This window comes from Pleuronectes platessa, chromosome 8 (assembly GCF_947347685.1).
Source record: "Pleuronectes platessa chromosome 8, fPlePla1.1, whole genome shotgun sequence".
NCBI classification, from domain to species: domain Eukaryota; kingdom Metazoa; phylum Chordata; class Actinopteri; order Pleuronectiformes; family Pleuronectidae; genus Pleuronectes; species Pleuronectes platessa.
Genome location: NC_070633.1, coordinates 14,757,616 through 14,774,399, shown reverse-complemented (window position 1 = coordinate 14,774,399; position 16,784 = coordinate 14,757,616). Strand labels below are relative to the sequence as shown.

General features: G+C 40.2%; 3 protein-coding genes across 5 annotated transcripts; 1 reads left to right on the top strand and 2 right to left on the bottom strand.

Annotated features, from left to right (window-relative positions):
• The first annotated feature begins 55 nt into the window (after nucleotides 1–55).
• nudcd2 (NudC domain containing 2) lies at nucleotides 56–3,601 on the top strand. Its single transcript, XM_053428639.1, has 4 exons — nucleotides 56–527; nucleotides 1,371–1,419; nucleotides 1,515–1,666; nucleotides 2,424–3,601. The coding sequence occupies exons 1-4, from the start codon at nucleotides 339–341 to the stop codon at nucleotides 2,505–2,507; spliced, it is 474 nt and encodes a 157-aa protein (XP_053284614.1). The 5' UTR covers nucleotides 56–338; the 3' UTR covers nucleotides 2,508–3,601.
• Nucleotides 2,829–7,161, bottom strand: ccng1 (cyclin G1). The gene is made up of 6 exons (XM_053428638.1): nucleotides 6,934–7,161; nucleotides 5,211–5,474; nucleotides 4,862–5,115; nucleotides 4,472–4,550; nucleotides 4,097–4,207; nucleotides 2,829–3,973 (listed from the first exon to the last, which is right to left on the bottom strand). The coding sequence occupies exons 2-6, from the start codon at nucleotides 5,472–5,474 to the stop codon at nucleotides 3,782–3,784; spliced, it is 900 nt and encodes a 299-aa protein (XP_053284613.1). The 5' UTR covers nucleotides 6,934–7,161; the 3' UTR covers nucleotides 2,829–3,781.
• Nucleotides 7,162–7,728: 567 nt separating this feature from the next.
• LOC128445791 (septin-8-A) lies at nucleotides 7,729–16,287 on the bottom strand. Of its 3 annotated transcripts, XR_008339507.1 has the most exons (11): nucleotides 16,159–16,287; nucleotides 14,264–14,378; nucleotides 13,928–14,123; nucleotides 13,323–13,509; nucleotides 13,067–13,228; nucleotides 12,072–12,168; nucleotides 11,660–11,828; nucleotides 10,888–11,020; nucleotides 10,599–10,789; nucleotides 9,246–9,417; nucleotides 7,730–8,451 (listed from the first exon to the last, which is right to left on the bottom strand). XR_008339507.1 is itself a non-coding variant. In XM_053428635.1 (10 exons), exons 1-10 carry the CDS (start codon nucleotides 16,186–16,188, stop codon nucleotides 9,414–9,416), a joined length of 1,284 nt encoding a protein of 427 aa, XP_053284610.1. In that variant the 5' UTR covers nucleotides 16,189–16,287; the 3' UTR covers nucleotides 7,729–9,413. The 3 variants fall into 3 exon arrangements, 2 of the variants coding, with proteins under 2 accessions (XP_053284610.1, XP_053284609.1); XM_053428635.1 differs by having other exon boundaries at nucleotides 7,729–9,417; XM_053428634.1 differs by lacking the exon at nucleotides 9,246–9,417 and having other exon boundaries at nucleotides 7,731–8,451.
• Between the last annotated feature and the right edge of the window lie 497 nt (nucleotides 16,288–16,784).

Genomic DNA, 16,784 nt, shown 5'->3' with positions numbered 1-16,784 from the left:
GCTTATGAGACAGCAGATGGCGCTGCAGCCATTTAGTTGTTTACAATCGGAAATGGATACAACACAGAGAAGAAGAAGTTTCGAGAACTGGAGGGGCAAAATGAGCGAATCACATTTTGAGCTTTTCCATTTCAATTAGTTGGACTGGATGTTTTCCAGATTCCAGTTGAACTCAACCAACAGAAATAAAACTATTCTTCATTTCGCCATGTTCCGTCGTCAGTGCGGAAACTGCGGCGAAGACTGACTGCGCAGGAAACTGCTAGCACAACTTCTCTGCTAGCCGGCAGAGCTAACCGACCTGTCAGCCGACCTGTCGGACGGAGTGGAGCCGCATCATGTCGGTGAACTTCGACGAGAAGAGCGGAGTCGTCCCCTGCAAGACCGACTGGGGCTCCTGGTACCAGACCATGGAGGAGGTGTTCATCGAGGTCCATGTGCCGCAGGGGACCACGGCCAAAGAGGTCAAGTGCCGCCTGGGGTCCAGAGACATCGAGCTGCAAGTGAAGGGACAGGAAATATTCAAGGTAGTAAAAAGATGTGTGATCTTAACTGAGCAGGTGGTGTTGACATTTTCTGCCTTCAGGTTTTTAGTAAAAAGCTGTGATTACAATGAGGAAGAAGCCCTGCTCGAAACATGTCAGCTAACTGTAGGTGTTTTAGAATTATACCCTGAGAGTGGAAGTCCTTGTTTTGTTGTTGATTTGAGCAGCATCAGATATTATGTGATGGTAAATAGGAAAGAGTGAGAGTACTTATATTAATACTATTTAAGTTAGTTAGTTCCAGGATATAGTCCTGTACATGCTGACTCACTGTAAAAGCTTCTTGCATCATCACTCTATTGCTGTTGATGTTGAGTAGTCCAACTGAGCATGGAGTCAAAACGGTCCAATTGTTTGGTTATTTGGAATACATGAATTATAATTCAAAGACATCATCTGGAAACTGCAAGTTCAGATTTGAATCTTTGACAAATACAACAATGTTTTCAATAAACTCCTTTTTAATTCCCCCTTAAGCCAGACCCTGGCCAAAAGTTTGAAACTGACAAAATATGATCTGAAAGTGAAAGTAAATTTTGACAGATCATTTTTCACATTCAGATTGAGCAGACTTAAAATCAGTTTCTTCTCCATTCTTTGCAAAAACCAAGCAGTTATAAGTCTTTTCTTCATATTCCACCTGGAACAGATTAGTATCATGCAAGGAAAGAGTAAAGGAAGTAATGATCAAAGGTTGACTTAAGTTAAACCCAACTCATAGTGATCCCTTTACAATTAAAACAATTAAACTTTAAATTACTTTATATCAAGCTTGACTGAGAGAACATACATTAACCTCACAATCTCTTTTTCCTGCCCTCCCAGGGAAAGTTGTTTGACATAACCGTGTCTGATGAGGCAACATGGACACTCGGTGAGTTGCATGCCTTTAAGAACTGAACTCTGACATCAAGTGAGAAAAGCTACACGTTTATCTCTTTTCATGTTTTGTCTGTTTTTCTTCTTCAGAGGACAGGTGTCTCATCCGCATCATTCTGATGAAGACCAACAGAGAGGCGGGGAACTGCTGGTCCTCTCTGCTGGAGGGGGAGTACTGTGCAAACGCCTGGGTCCAGGACCAGATGCAGAGGAAGCTCACACTGGAGAGGTTCCAACGGGAGGTTAGTTTGATGTCCTGCTATTTGAAGGGTCATGGTGTTTGGTGCAAAGTCTGTTTTCTTAGTTATCAACTTTACACCGGTCTTACTCTACATATGCCATATGGCCACTGCTTCGTTAGTCTGGTTGGTAATACTTTGTTGTAAGCCACCCATTATTTAAGTATAAAAATTGGTTTTCAACAAATTTACAAAGGTTTAAATAGGATACAAGTCCCCAAAAGACCTATTTAAGGTTGCCAGGACGTGAAATATCACTTAGGGTTTTGATCATTAAATCTGCAGTGTTAATAAGATGCTATAAATGGATTAAAATCCAGATTGTCTACAGTTCTCTTCAAGAAAGAAGTGGTCAAATGATTCAAACAGTTTTCACAATCTGGTAACACACAAGTAGTTCTTATTTTAGTCTGTCAACTCATTTTGAGTTCTGGTAAATGGTGTATTAATGCTTTCTAACGCCATTGTTTACAGTGTATATGGAATGAGACAGGAGGGGTAACACATTTAGTAGTTGATAAGAAAAAATATACATTTCACTGGTGTGATCTGTGGATCCAGAGGAACAAAGTAATGGTGGTTTTTTTTATCCATTTGTACTTATTAAAACTGATTTTTTTTTAGCAGGTTTTAAGAAAAATGGGCCATGAATTCTCAGTCAATTGTATATTCAGCCTAAATTTGTCGAATGAATAACGTATGCTGGTGCTGAATGGAAACAGGCTTCCTGGTAATTTAATATTATCCTCCGGTTTGACAGAACCCCGGATTCGACTTCAGCGGTGCAGAGATCTCTGGGAATTTTGCTGGCGGTGGTCCTGACTTTTCCAGTTTACAGAAGTGACCCTCACTATGATGTCAACAACATTTCACACTTAATGAACACTACAGGACATCTATGACAGTGGATCCATCAGACTGTCTGCTACATGAAGCCGGAAGTTTTGCTTTCAGAAGAACTCTCACATCAAGCTGTCAACAGGACACAATTGTTTGCAAAAGAAGGTTTTCCTTCATTTCTTCTGCCTCTTTCACAATAAAGAACTTTTTTTTTTTGGGCCAAAGTTACAAGGTGTATGGGTTAAGAAAGCTGATTGATATGTTAGATCCGTTTGTAAAAAGCCTTTGAGAATGATAAACTTTCACTGAAGAAACAAACAAGCAATAGCTTTTCAATAAAGTTTTATTGAAAGGTACAAGCGCATTGGTTAACCAGATGTTGTATTCAATAAGCAATTTTTAATTTGAGAACACATTTAATTTCTCACTAAAAGAAACTTACACTAAACAGGGAAACTGGCAAAGAAAAGTCAATACGAATTCAAATCCACATTTCCACTGCAACAACCAATTTTTTAGTGTTCTCTGTATAATTGACAACTGAAATCATCAATACACTTGTGTCAGGGTCAACAAATTAAGAATCTGTGAAAACAACTAATCTGCAACCTCTGCTGACATTACGGCTCAAATAGTACTTTTAGCCGTTTGTGACAGGATTGTCACTAGCCTCTATTCACTGGAGAAAACCAGATTTCCCTTCGCTGTGAACATAAAAAACAAAAAATCACCTTGGGTAGGAGTGTGCATTCAGGACAGTTTAGCAACCTAGGGTGGGAGTTAAGGATTTTGGGCCCGATTTCTTGGTTCCATTTTTGTTGTTCACAAAATCCTTCTCCCTCCTCTTCCACATGGTGGACTGAGGACCTAGGTGGTTCTATACTTAATTGCTTAAAACCAGCAACCCGTTCCAGGAAAGGCCAAACATCTTGGTACGGATTAAAACAAGAACATACTGTACAGGTGTGCAAGAAAACTCAAATAAGGGAAGTAAATCTTCAGACTAATGTCCTGCATTAGGAAAACCTTTTGCAGGGCATTACTCTAAGTTCTACGGGAAGATGAATATTGTGCATTTCATATATGCATGATTACAAACTTGAGGAAAACTTTTCCTTAAAGAAATCCATCATCAGCGATGAAGATCTGTAAGGAAAATAATAGATAGTACATGGGTGACCTTACAACACGACACCACAAAGTTTCATTCAATCTGAGAGAGACAATTTGTTGTATATTTTCTCCCCATGTAAGGTCACCCATCTGTACCCCCAGGTTTTAATAAGCTGATTCGGGTATTGTGGGAAGATGAGCGATCTTGTAGTAGCTATGCTTCAGCTGACGGGCAGTTCTACCCGAGATGGTCCAGCGAAGTCTCTGGGTGTTCGGTTTGGAGCACTTGGTGGTGGCGTATTCAGCCAGACATTTCCCAACAAACTCCCGCACACAAACCAGGTCCCCATCTCTGATCTGCACAGAAGAAAAACACACAAAAGAACTCAGTTGTGGCAGCACATCCGAGCTGTATCGCTATTACTTGTAAGTTGTTCTGTGCAGCACAGAGGCATGTTTATGAAAACAGTTGGTGCATACCTTCAGCTGCTGCTGCAGACTTTTCAGGGCCTCTGATATTTTGTCAGTGTGCTCAGGGTCGTGTTGTTCCTGGGCCTCATAACACAGCACAGCCATAGCAAGCAGAGATGGCTGCAGATAAAGAGAGAAGACATTCTTAAAAACCAAAAACTGTCAACGCAGGCACCAGGTTTGTCTGAGGATCCAGCCCAGAAAACATGACACCATCTGACAACAGTTTGAGATGACCTACTTTATACTTGAGCTGTTTTGTTTATAGTGTCAAATTGTTAGCAAAGTGAAGCTGCTGGATAGAGCTAATTTCTTGAACATAAATAAAATATTACACTGCAAACAGGCCATCTTAAAATGATGAGACCGGTTATTTTAGCCTACCTTTATTTTAGAGAAGACGAATGAGCAGTGACAAGCTTTCAGCTGAGCTTCCAGTCTGTCAAGACTCAGGATCTGCTTGCTGGAAAAGGGGAAATTCTGTTAGTGTCAAGACTCCAACTTATATCTAAAATGATATGAGGCAGAGGCCACTAGATTAGATGTCTGCTTCAGTGAAATAAAAAACGACAATAAGACTGATGTCAATTAAATTAAGTACACGTCTGAATAATCTACATGATTAAAAGTAGGACTGTGCCTGTTAGCCTTAGAATATTTCTGGCTAGTGTTCACTTCATAGCCAAATATGAGAAGACACATTTTAGTAGTGTAAACATAATCTAGTTGAGTCACGGTTCAGCCCTGCAGGTCGATGTGACCATCTGTCCTTACCTCTCAGCGTCGAGCTGCTCCTGGATGTGGCTGTGAAAAAGGCGGAGGAAGCGGAGCGCTGTGGGGGCCTTCACCTTCCAGTAGAGCTTCTCCATGATGATCTTCTCCATCCTAATCATGTCAGGCACTGTGAAGCGATTCTGACTGATGCGGATCAGTTCATTGGCCAGAGGCACGTTCTTTTCCTCTTCAGAGGACTTCACAGCAATATAGAAGCAGCACAGGCCCACACAGGACAGGTGTTTTGGCTGAATCTGTAGAGCACAGAAGACAAAATAAGATTAGAAAGTTTTTTTAAACAATTATAGTCTAAGCAACAAGATAAACATGATCCTTGCTGTGTACAAACCTTCATTACTGATAAGAATCGATCCAGTATGCTGATGGCCAGTGAAAAGCTGTCTGAGCTGAAACCAAAGAACCTGGTCAGAGAGAGCAGGTCCTTCACCTCCAGCTCCCGGAGTCTGGCGGTCATCCTGAGGCCGTTGTCCTGGGCGCATTCAATGAACCTCAAGCCGCTCAGCTTAGGTTGGTATCGGCCCTCTAGATCGGTTAGAGCCTTCAGCTGAACGGCAAAGGGTGGGGTTCCAGGTCCTGTTACTGTGTCAATCATCTGTGAAGGAAAGAAAGTAGAGCTGAATAATACAGACTAAATCAAACTTAATCTAGTGACATGTCGTTATTATACGTATGGATCAGGGAAGAACCCATCCAGGAATTTGTTTAACTTTCTTCAACAATGCTAGATCATTTTTCCACATGTTATTATTTATTTTTTAATCAGCCATGTTTAGGGGACTGATTTATGAGTGTGTACAATTTGGTGCAGATCAAAATAACAACCCATATCTAGTCAATTTAAATGTGGTTTCATAAAGGGACTGTTGAGCCTTGGCAGAGGTATGCAATCTCTTCTGGTAATTTCTACTATATTTTATCAGATTTGAAAGGACTAGTTAAGTGACAATGTTGATTTTGTGACTATAAAAATGTATGTAATATATAGCAAACGTAGATATGAATACAGCTGCATATACTTAAGATTTAACTTTAAGTTGAATATTCACTTAAAAACCCTATGGGGAGTTTAATAAGACACTGTATCGGGTCATATGATACAAAATTCCTGTACCACAGTGAATTAAATGATAATTTTGTGATCCAAGAGCAGACATGTTCTTTCAAGATCACTAAATCAGAGTACATATCGAAACTTTAATATAAATGTTTCAATAAGTCTTCTACCAAAATCATTTATAGCTCAGACCAATGAGGGGAAATATTCACATTAAATAAAGTGGTGTTACATTATCCAATTGTGTTTTAATAGAAATGGTTTGGAATATAAAATCCATGTAGGTTGTACTCAACGTAAATGTAATAAGAATACATGTGATTGCGCAGGAGTGGCTGAGACATGGACTGCTTTCAAATATGTATGTTATTTTGATGAAGGCTTTTTAACAGCAGCTGCCATTGAACTGGACGAAACAGGCTGTGGAAACACACACAACAGAGGCGACAAATATACTCACTATCTGTTATAGTGTGTGATTGTATTCAGGTCAGGGTATAAAGTCAAAGGATCATGTCTTGTTTGAGCAGCGTTATGACACTGGCTCACCGCGTCAGGCTCAGGTCGTGAGTGGAACAGGGAAACCGGAGTCATGTCTGGACATGTCCCTGCCGCACACACGAATGGAGAGCTAACGCTTGACAACAGACCCCAGGGAGTTTACACCGGTTAAACTGTGAAACCCTGACTGGAACTCGAACCCACGACACTGTAGCGACGGTGTCCGTTTACCGTTACACTCAAGGACGACAGAGGAAAAAGGTCAAACTAATTTTAACGTTAAGGACGTCGCTGTTAGCTACAGCTGCTAGCGCTGGCTATCAGCTTCCACTGTTAAGAGAGTGAAGCTAGCTTGCTTCATGTTGCTGACACACACACAAACACACACACACAAACACACAACAGGGTGACGTTAGGTCACAGACCGGCCTGATGTCCTTACAAGTTAAACATGTTGTTGGTTAACGGGAGAAAGAAGAAAGATTAGATAACCTACCTTGTCTCGAGTTACGCTGCCTTGAATATTATGGAAAATCAACGGTGGGGGGGGGAAAAGTCTCCACGCGTTTCAAACAAGCGAGTAAAAATAAGTTTAAAAACACACAAAAATGTAGGTATGAACTTTGATTAAAGAAAGTTTTAAGCGGAGGATTGTTTCTGCCTCTGCACACCCCCCTACCCTTGGCGTGAAGCGACGGGGAAAAGGGCAGTTCACGTAGTAACGTTGCCCTAAAACCATGCCCATGTCCGGACATGGTGAGCTGTCATTGGTCACGCCACCAATGACGCCCATGCTGCAGAATGACAATTGGCTAAAGTCACAGGCATTCTCGATTAAAGCCCGCCCTTCACAAACAGGGGGACTAATCACTGTTAGGGAGGCGGGACTATGTTTTTTTGGGTTAATCATGAAATTAATTGATGATAAATTAATGAAGCGAGGTTATTTGTCCTTCCATAAAGTGACAATATATATAATTTAAACACCATTGAGCGTCTTACTCTAGCAATCGATAAAATAAAGACTATGAGAAGATGCACTTTACAACATATCAGAAAGAAACGCAAATATGTAATTTTTATGTAAAACTTAAGGATTTCTTCAAAATTAAATTCACTGACTGTATTTATTGAGCAAGCATTAACACGCAAAGCTGCCTCTTCTTTTTAAAGGGATATCCCCTGGCAGGTTTCTGGAACAATCTGGAAAGTGCTGAGACCACGGGTTACAACAACATGTTTTCTTCTCTGTCTGTGGGAGCGGTTGTAGAGAGAACAACACACATTTTCAATAAAGTAACTCTTTATTAGCCAAGGATATACAAATCTTGTCGTGGGCCAACTCACATCCACCATACAGATTTACTGACACAGGTTTCAGGTTGAATTTGTCTACATCTAGGCTTATTTAATGTAACAGCATTACATACAAGTCTGAAACTAAGAAATACTCCCAGCTACATCTTTCAGACGCAAACTAAGGGTTTGACATGTAAACATGATAATGTACCTTTTATAATAAGTAAATGTATTTGTACTATGATTGATTTAAAGTGCATGTAAATTATAATATAATGCTCAATCTGTACAACCTTTAACAGCAATTCTACGTCACTTTATAGTATACTTTATACTTCACAGTGTAAACTGTCATCAGTCAAAAACTACAAGCAAAACATGGCAGATTAGAGAAGGTAGACATTTAGTACAAAAACAGAAGTTTTGGCTATGACGACGTTTTAATCATCGTGGGAATGAAGGTTAAGAGCCATGCGGAGACCATGCTACAGAGCACTGCTTAAAGGTTTCAAGGAGAGTTAAGTAGACAGGGAAGACTGCAGACTGACTCACCTCCAGAGATGTTAAGTGCATTTCTATAAAACTTGTTATTTCACATTGTGAAAATAATACACTTCATTGTTATTAGTCTGTGATCATTTTGCTGTGGTAGAAAATCTTCTAATTCAAATTCCTTCCTGAGGTTAAGGAGCAGGCAGATGGAAGACTAAAGAAGCTATGGAAAGGAAAGAAAAAACATTTTAATGAACAAGCAAGTCTATAGATTAATTAACAGCACAATATCTTTACAACTGAGAATTAGTGCAAATGATAAAGTGAATTCAGCATTTTGTTATTTATCCTGTTAATACCACCCAGTGAAGTAAAAAACTGAAGCTAGAATTAAACGACTCAGACAGAAACACTGTTAATAAACCAAAAGGATTAGAAACCTTGTTTTGGAGATGACAGCAGGTACAATATGAATCATACAAATGACTGATGTGATGGGAAGTGAGGACTGAAAGAACTAAAGGGGTTCGGGTTCTGCTGACAAAGAGATAAACTGATCCTCTATTTGTGTTTTCAAATCATAATTTTTTATTGTAATGAAGGCAAAATATTTGCTTGTTTCCAGACTCACTGTACAAAAATTCAATTATTTTCTCAGTTTTATAACAATGCATTGAGTGGTGGTTAGATGTTTCAATTATCTTACCTAATCATCTAACTACAGAATTATCTGACCTCAAATAATAACTACCAACAATTAAAAAGATCAACCATCAGTATTTTTATATCGACTATTAAAAATTATATTTTACAAAAAAGAGATTCTGACTCAGTCTCCTGAATATATGAAGTGCTTTCAGGGTCTCTGAGAAATATAGACTTCAGAACATGGACACATTCATGGACAGCAAATGAAAAAACACACGCTTCATCTTATGAAAACAGTCCACAGATGTGTTATCATGTGTCCCGCAGAGTCAGCACCAGGAACAAATTAAACACACTGAGCAAAGCTACCTTTTTGATCCAAAAGTACACAGTGGCTTAGAGCCACCCCATTATTCAGGCTCACATACGTGCACCGTCACTGTGTCATTGAGTCCACACATACAGTGTCAGTAAGTTATAACAGCCTGTTTTTCCCATGCTGACGGTGGACACATTCCTGGATGTTTGATCCATAATTCAACTGAAAGGGGAAAAGAAATAAGACAACATATGGAATAAAGAAAAAAAATGCAGGATTTGAAGTATGGTAGAAATCAATAGAAAAAAATAAAGACTGTAACAGTGTTGTATCTTTTTTAAGCATCAAATTTCTTTCAAAAATGTCATCTGGAGAGATTGAGAGGTCCAACTATATATTTCTGTTGTATTAAGTGTGAGGGGCAACTCCAACATTCATGGAGATTTTAGCTTCCTGTTTAAGTTGCATGTTGGAAAACGCATCACATCTTTGTTTTATTAAAACAAACACATTTAATCCAGTTTATTAAGTGTGGACAAAAGATGTCCCCAGTACTTTAAACTGCTAAACATAACTGTTTTCAGCTATTAAAAACATGTTAGAGAATTTCAGTGTATTCTTCTGACACTGATTAATTGTTTAAAAGACCTTGTATCTAAATATCGACATTCGGAATGAAATAAGGCAGCAGTGGGACTAAAGTTTTTGACACTTGCATTATCCAATACATATCTATTCTCTACAGTAACAACTAACTTCTGGGTCTAAATCTAGCTTGTATATTGTAGCCAAAGAATCACTGGCTGCAGAATTTGAGAAGTAGAAATGGAGCTCAGTGTCCCATTACACTGGCTACATTCATATTTTCACTTCCTGTGTAAAGCCTCTTGAAGCAAGTAAAAACTCAACCTGGCTTCTGTATTTGTGCATATTTGGGTCTATATAACTAAGTAGATCCTGATATTTAATGTCTACACCTGCAGAAATGACTATGATTCTATGACTATGATGTTAAACGTAAACAGAAGTGCCCCTCCCTGATCTGCCAGGTCAGCCTGCAGAGACGCAAGCATCAGGCAGTGCCATGCACACTGTGAGCCTTCTAACTGTGTCTGGGCACACAGTGTCAGTCTGAATCTGTGCCTGTATCAGTTTCTGAGCCAACATGGCTCCTGAGAAGATAACAATATCTCATTGAAAACAATGTACACCTCCCTCCTCCGTCCAGACTGACTCAAAGAATATATGAATATAATGTTTGTGTGACAAATAACAGGTTATCCTTGACCTGCTTGAGAGATCATTGTGATTAACTATTTTTGAAGTTTTATTTGCTTTTGAATCCATATAGAAACCAGTTGAGCAGCAATGCAAATCAAACACATGCAGAAAAGCAGACTTACTTCTTCTTGTCCTTGTCCTTCTTGAACGGCTGTTGTGAGCAGCCCTGCAGGGCCTGTCCCATCAGCGTCTCAGCTGCAACCTTTCTTCTGTTGAAGGCGTTCATCTCTTCCTCCAGTTCCCGTCTTTTCTCTTCCAGATTCTTCTTTTCATCCTGGTGCATCCGCTTGAGCTGCTCGAACCTCTCATGAAGCTAGAGATGATGACGATAATGATGGGACAGTGCACAATGTGAGGCAAACCAGTGGCGGTGTGTTTTCATCAATGTTATTTCATGATGTCAGTCCTCACCTCTTTTTCCTTTTCTTTCAGCTCTGCTTCTGTCTCCTTCACTTTGCTGACAAACATCTGCCTCATTTCTTCCTCTTTGCGCTGCAGCTCCACAATGAACTCCTTCCGCTTGGCTTCGTATGTATCATGAAGGCTGATGATCGAAAGGATGGAAACATTCAATTCAATCTGAAGCCATTTATGAACAGGTCTAGTAAGAGTAGTAGACTAGACGGCTGTAACACCAGGAGAGCTGCGAGTGTTCTGGCTGTTTCTAGCATCATCCAATATCTCAAAATTGCATGCGTTTAACAAAGGCTGTTATTTTGTCATGTTTGGGGTCAATGTTGTCTCCTCCGCTCAAATGAGTAATTAAAATATTATCATGATTTTTGTTGATAATAAATAAGATATAAATCTTAAGTTTGTGTTTCAGTACTTTTTGAACATTTCACATGATAATACATGATAATACTGATCCTTTGAGTCAATTGTGATACAAAATTACCGCACCATTTCATCTCTATTTCCAACATAAAATAAAGTTACATTTATACACTTAATTTCTCTGTGGACACAGAACACAGATATGGTCAATCAGGACATGAATGTGATATAGTGACCTAAGTTACCCTACAGGGGTCTAATCTGATTAATTCATTTACATCTCACCGAGTTAAATAAACATGGATTTCAATGTGCTGTTCAAAAATATAAATTTATCAGCGGTTGTGGCCTTTCCACTGAGGTAAATCGCCCAAATGCATTTCAACAGCATTATGCCTAAACTCACCTGAAGGACTGGCTGTCAGGGCCGGTGTCCTTGAAGCCCATCTCTTCCAGCTTGCAGCGACGGTAGAGTTCATAGTGCCGAGCGTGCGTTTGATCACGGAGATCCTCCATGTTCACACGCAGCAGCATCTCCCTCAGCTTCACAAAGTCACAGTGGTTCTCATTCTCCACTGGAAAAGAAAAGAAAAAGGCTTGGTTATTTAACCTTTTTGCTTTTACTGAAAATCGTAATTGTCAACTCTGAGTTTACTGCGCTTGCAACAAAGCGAATCAGGATAATTATATATAATGATATAATTATATTAAATCTTATCTGGAAAACTAATAATAGTTCGGCAGCAGGCGTCGGACTAATTAGCTCTACTGTCTGAGAGAATTTAATGACGCTTGTCAAATCAAATCAGTGGACTCACCCTGTACTATTCCCCAGGGGTACAGTCTCGCTTTCACCATCTTATTTCCTACTTTAACGTCTTCTACACTTCCAACCATAGCAAAGGGAAGATGTGTCTGAAACATAAAGCAATAATACAGTGTGGTTAAAATTATAGATCTTCTTTCATATGCAAGATAAAAAAATGTATATTACAACCTGTATGGATTCAAAGTTTGGCTTTTATTGTGCCTCGAAATCTCCTACTTTGCTGTAACAATCATTAAATGATATTCATGATAAACTGACTGATACAATATAACCCGCGCCAAGAAGTTATGTTTTCGTCTGCGCCCGTTTGTTAGTTTGCAGGGTTTTCGAAAACTACTTAATGAGTTCCATAACATTTTGTGGAGGGGCCAGCTGAGTGCCATTCTAGTTCTACTAGAATTACTATCACTTTATTATCATATTTCTCTGTTTAGAATGCTGGAAAAACACTGATCCAGATATGTGGGCAGTGATTCAGAAGCAGAGTGGTCCCTCTGCCAAGGCCCAGCAGTCCACTTGTGAAATCTCATTTAAATTCACTAGATCCAGATTTTTATTTTGATCTGCACCACATTGAAGACATTCTCAGATTTTTTTCACCAAGATCCAATAATAATTCTCGGAGAAATCCCCCCTGCACGGATCTGCAACAAATTTTAATGGATTCCTTCTTGACCCATACCGCACCTTTCTCCCGCCTTTAAGTTGTAATCCGTGCAGTAGCTTTTGCTTAATCCTTCTAAATAACAAACAAACGCAGATGAAAACATAACCTCTATGGCAGCGGTAAAGATAGGTACAGGCTAAAAGAGAAAACAGTTGTCGGGGAAAGTGAGAATAGACATTAACTTGTAATCTGTCTCCTTATGTGAACAACAGCCAAAAACAGAATATTCCTACTGTTATAACAACAATCACGTACAACATATATATACCATATACTATTTTTTGCATTGTATATGTGGTTTTATTTCTAGGACTTACATTCATGGAGGAGTTGATCTCTGCGACGGCCTCATCCTCTGTGGGGAACTGATAAATCTGAACTCCGTTGCTGACCAGCTCGCTCATTATCTTTATCTTTAATTTATCCAGTTCACTCCTGGAAACTGTGTCTGCCTTTGCAATGACAGGGATGATGTTGACCTGCATGGAGAAAACATAATATTATAGTAACAGACTAGAAAATGAGTCAAATGAACTCTTGAAACACACAGTGCAGGTCTCTGTGTGTGGTTACCTTGCTGTCCAGTTTCTTCATTGTGACGAGATCCAGAGACTTCAGGGAGTGGCCGTTGGGAGCGATGAAGTACAGGCAGATGTGGATTCTTGTGTCGTGGTAGTTGCAGAGGGAACGCTTTATTTTCAGCTCTTCCTCAAGATACCTTTCAAACTGGGTGTCAATGTACTCAAGAATCGGTTTGTGGCTGCAAAAAATATTTAAAAAATAAGCATTGTTATTTTATCCTAACTTTTATGAACATTAAACTTTGAATTGGGTTTTGTTGTCAAAAAGACATGTAGCATCCTGGTTACAAATTCACACACTACAATCTCACAGCCAAGCATCCTGCAGCCTTTTATGCTGCTGTTGGAGCACTCAAATGTCTATTGAGATTGAATTCGTTCCACCAGTCATTCCCTTATTCCTTTTCTTCGCCTCCAAATTCACATGCCAACAGCCGGGCAGATCTATCTCTCAATGCCATATTGTGTAAGTGTGTTGGCTGAACTTCCAGAGCAAGAGGGAGAAATGATTAATAGCTGAAGCTGAGAAGAAATCCTCATTATTATCAGAATGGATGTTTGTTTAATTGATAAACAAACATCTAAATGAATAAGTACCTTTCCGCTTTGTTGATCTGGTCTCCAAACCCGACAGTGTGCACGATGGTCAGCTTGAGGTTGACATTGCTCTCCTGCAGATCGTAGGTCTGTGGGCGTAGATGCACATCGCTCTCATAGTGGCTGGCTTCCTCGTTTTCGAATGTCGTATTGAAAAGAGTGTTCATCAGCGTTGACTTGCCGATCCCTGTCTCGCCTAGGGAGAAGATAATAATGACACGCCAAGACACAGAGAAGAACGTGCAATGCTTTTTGTGCAGCAGTCACAATGAATGCATGTCATGTCCAGAGCAACAACTTTGGATCACGAAAGTCCCCCCCGACTCTTCAACGTACCTACACAGAGGATGTTGAAGCTAAACCCCTGAGCAACTGATTTGCTGACCAGCTGATCTGGAAGACGGTCGAATCCCACATGGCCTCTGAGCTCCAGATTTCGCTTTCCTTCACTCTGAGGTATTTGGAAACAGGCAGGAGAAAGAATACATTCTCATCAATATTTCATTATTTAGGCCTCAAACCAGAAGTATCTCAGGAAACAATGACAAAGCAAAGCAATAAGATGGTTAGGTTAATAAAATCCTTCTGCTGGATCTCGTACCCACATTATACTATCAGGCCTAAAAGCATTCTTTTCAAGTGAAGTCACGTCTTCTTGGTTTACACACTGAATTGTCCGCCCTATTAAACATTTCAGTCCGAATATCACAAACCAATTTGTCTTGTAAGGATTCTTAAAAAGCGCAAGAACTAAAATCCTAATAATCATCTGGATTATCTATATTTAGTAAACTAGATATACAGGCTTCCGTTTAACAATTTACAGTTACTTTAAAACAAAGAAATTATAACAGATAGGATTTTTTTCAAACGTTTAGAGTTAAAAATACTCTGCAAATATTGTATTTCTCTAGTGATTTAGCAATGCTTTTACTCATGTTCGGTGATGGAGTAGAAATGACAATGACAACTCTCCAGGTTCATTAAAGTCCCAATACACTTAAAATGTTTTTTTCTAATGCAACTCTCGTTGGTGTTTGGCCTTTATCGTGCAAAGTGTCCCTGTGCAACCTGAAAGCTGAATTTGAACCTGCATATTTCGGAGATGATTTTGTGGCATGATTACTTGACCTTAGTACATACACAGAAATGTAACTTTTTTAAACGCTATATTATAGAGTATATCAATACAGTGCAGTCGTGCATGGAATAGATGTGACAGATGTCTGGAGGGGAACTTAAATATAATGCTGACACTAAAGAATTTTATCTATATTTAACGCTAATTAGATCTAATGTGTTTTGCCCTGGTTGTACAGGCCTGGGGGGGTGGGGGTTCATCCCTCAAATACCAAAAACACCCTGGGATGCTGGCATCTTGCAAAAGACTCAACACGAGGACTAGGATGCGTTCAGCACAACACACACACACACACACACACACACACACACACACACACACACACACACACACACACACACACACACACACACACACACACACACACACACACACACACACACACACACACACACACACACAAAGAGCTCTTTATGTGATGTTATTTCTCAGGGTGGGAGGATATCCAAGCTGCTGGCTGGTACTCTCATCACCCCCCTTAACCTACTTCAGCAAACTCTCCCATCATTTGCAGCTCAGCCTGTAAACACAAGGCCACCACACACGTCAGATATGACAACGCTCCTAATGAACACGTTGGCACGAATTGCATGTCTGGCTGACGCATGGTGAGATAGTCGCTGAGCAATGCACACTGCTGAGTCTCGAGGAGCTGGAATAGCCCTCGCCTGACTGCTACTTATGTTTATCCTCTTAACTCGCTCTCTTGCTGCCTGCTGTCCCTGCTCTTTGGCCCTTTGGTTCCGTCCTGTGCAGCGTTCAGCACACACACCTGTCACACGCTGACAGCGAAGTGCTGAGGCTCGGGCTTTGTGCTGCCTCACGCTGGACAGCAACGCTTCCATCAAAATGGTCGCACGACGCATCGCTCGTGCAGAATCCTCCTCAGCCTTCATCACATTCATTAGACATAACGAGCCTCCTCCTCCTCCTCCTCGCCACCACCACCGCAGTGATCCCGCTGCATCCTCCGACACATCTCTCCTCATCACCGCCTTAAGCTAGACTCTATACATACGCCTGCATCCTCCATGCCAGCGGATATCAATATCGACATCAACAACACCGGATCGTGAATCATCGCACTTACCACGAAAGCATCCATCTCACTGGCCGCCATCGTCACAAGTGGCTGTGTGCAGGGAGGATTTCTTCAACCAGAACTGCTCTCCACATCACGCACTCCTCTCAATATGGCCACTCGGAGGCAACACCCCCTCGGTGCTAGGGGGCGATGTTGCAACGTCTCCAAACAGACTCCTCACTGTGTGTGTGTTTGTATTTTTTGTTTTTCTGAACTCGGTGTAAGATTTGATTAACTCACTAAATATTCAGATAACCCGCTCTGGTAGACACGCCCAAGGGTTGCCATGGACACGCACAGCTATCACTTTAACAATAGAATAATAATAATAATATGTAAAACTTAAGTTGCAAAGTGGTTAACAAATAAAAGACATAGATCATATAAAAAAAATCCAAACCAAGTCATTAAACAATTAATAAAAGGATAATACAAAAGCATTTATGCAAGACCAGCCATTACCATAACAACAACTAATAGCATTACGTAAAGGAAGGAACGAAATATTAAAATATGTTTTAAAGAAAGCTACTGTCCTGCTGTATTTCATGGGTGTTCCAGAGCCTCTGAACTTTTATTTACAAAGTTCTGTCCCCCTTGGTCTTTGGCTGAGAGTCTGGAACACGCCCCGG

Bases quoted from the DNA above. Each gene is read 5' to 3' on its own strand.
- nudcd2 (XM_053428639.1), top strand. From the start codon at position 339: ATGTCGGTGAACTTCGACGAGAAGAGCGGAGTCGTCCCCTGCAAGACC. The intron at 528-1,370 runs GTAGTAAAAAGA...CTGCCCTCCCAG, and splicing joins AGGGACAGGAAATATTCAAG to GGAAAGTTGTTTGACATAAC. The intron at 1,420-1,514 runs GTGAGTTGCATG...TTTCTTCTTCAG, and splicing joins TGAGGCAACATGGACACTCG to AGGACAGGTGTCTCATCCGC.
- ccng1 (XM_053428638.1), bottom strand. From the start codon at position 5,474: ATGATTGACACAGTAACAGGACCTGGAACCCCACCCTTTGCCGTTCAG. The intron at 5,116-5,210 runs GTTTGTACACAG...TGTGCTCTACAG, and splicing joins GATTCTTATCAGTAATGAAG to ATTCAGCCAAAACACCTGTC. The intron at 3,974-4,096 runs GTATGCACCAAC...TCTTCTGTGCAG, and splicing joins GTCTGCAGCAGCAGCTGAAG to ATCAGAGATGGGGACCTGGT.
- LOC128445791 (XM_053428634.1), bottom strand. From the start codon at position 16,188: ATGGCGGCCAGTGAGATGGATGCTTTCGTG. The intron at 12,169-13,066 runs GTAAGTCCTAGA...TTTATGTTTCAG, and splicing joins AGATCAACTCCTCCATGAAT to ACACATCTTCCCTTTGCTAT. The intron at 11,021-11,659 runs GTGAGTTTAGGC...TTCGATCATCAG, and splicing joins CCTGACAGCCAGTCCTTCAG to CCTTCATGATACATACGAAG.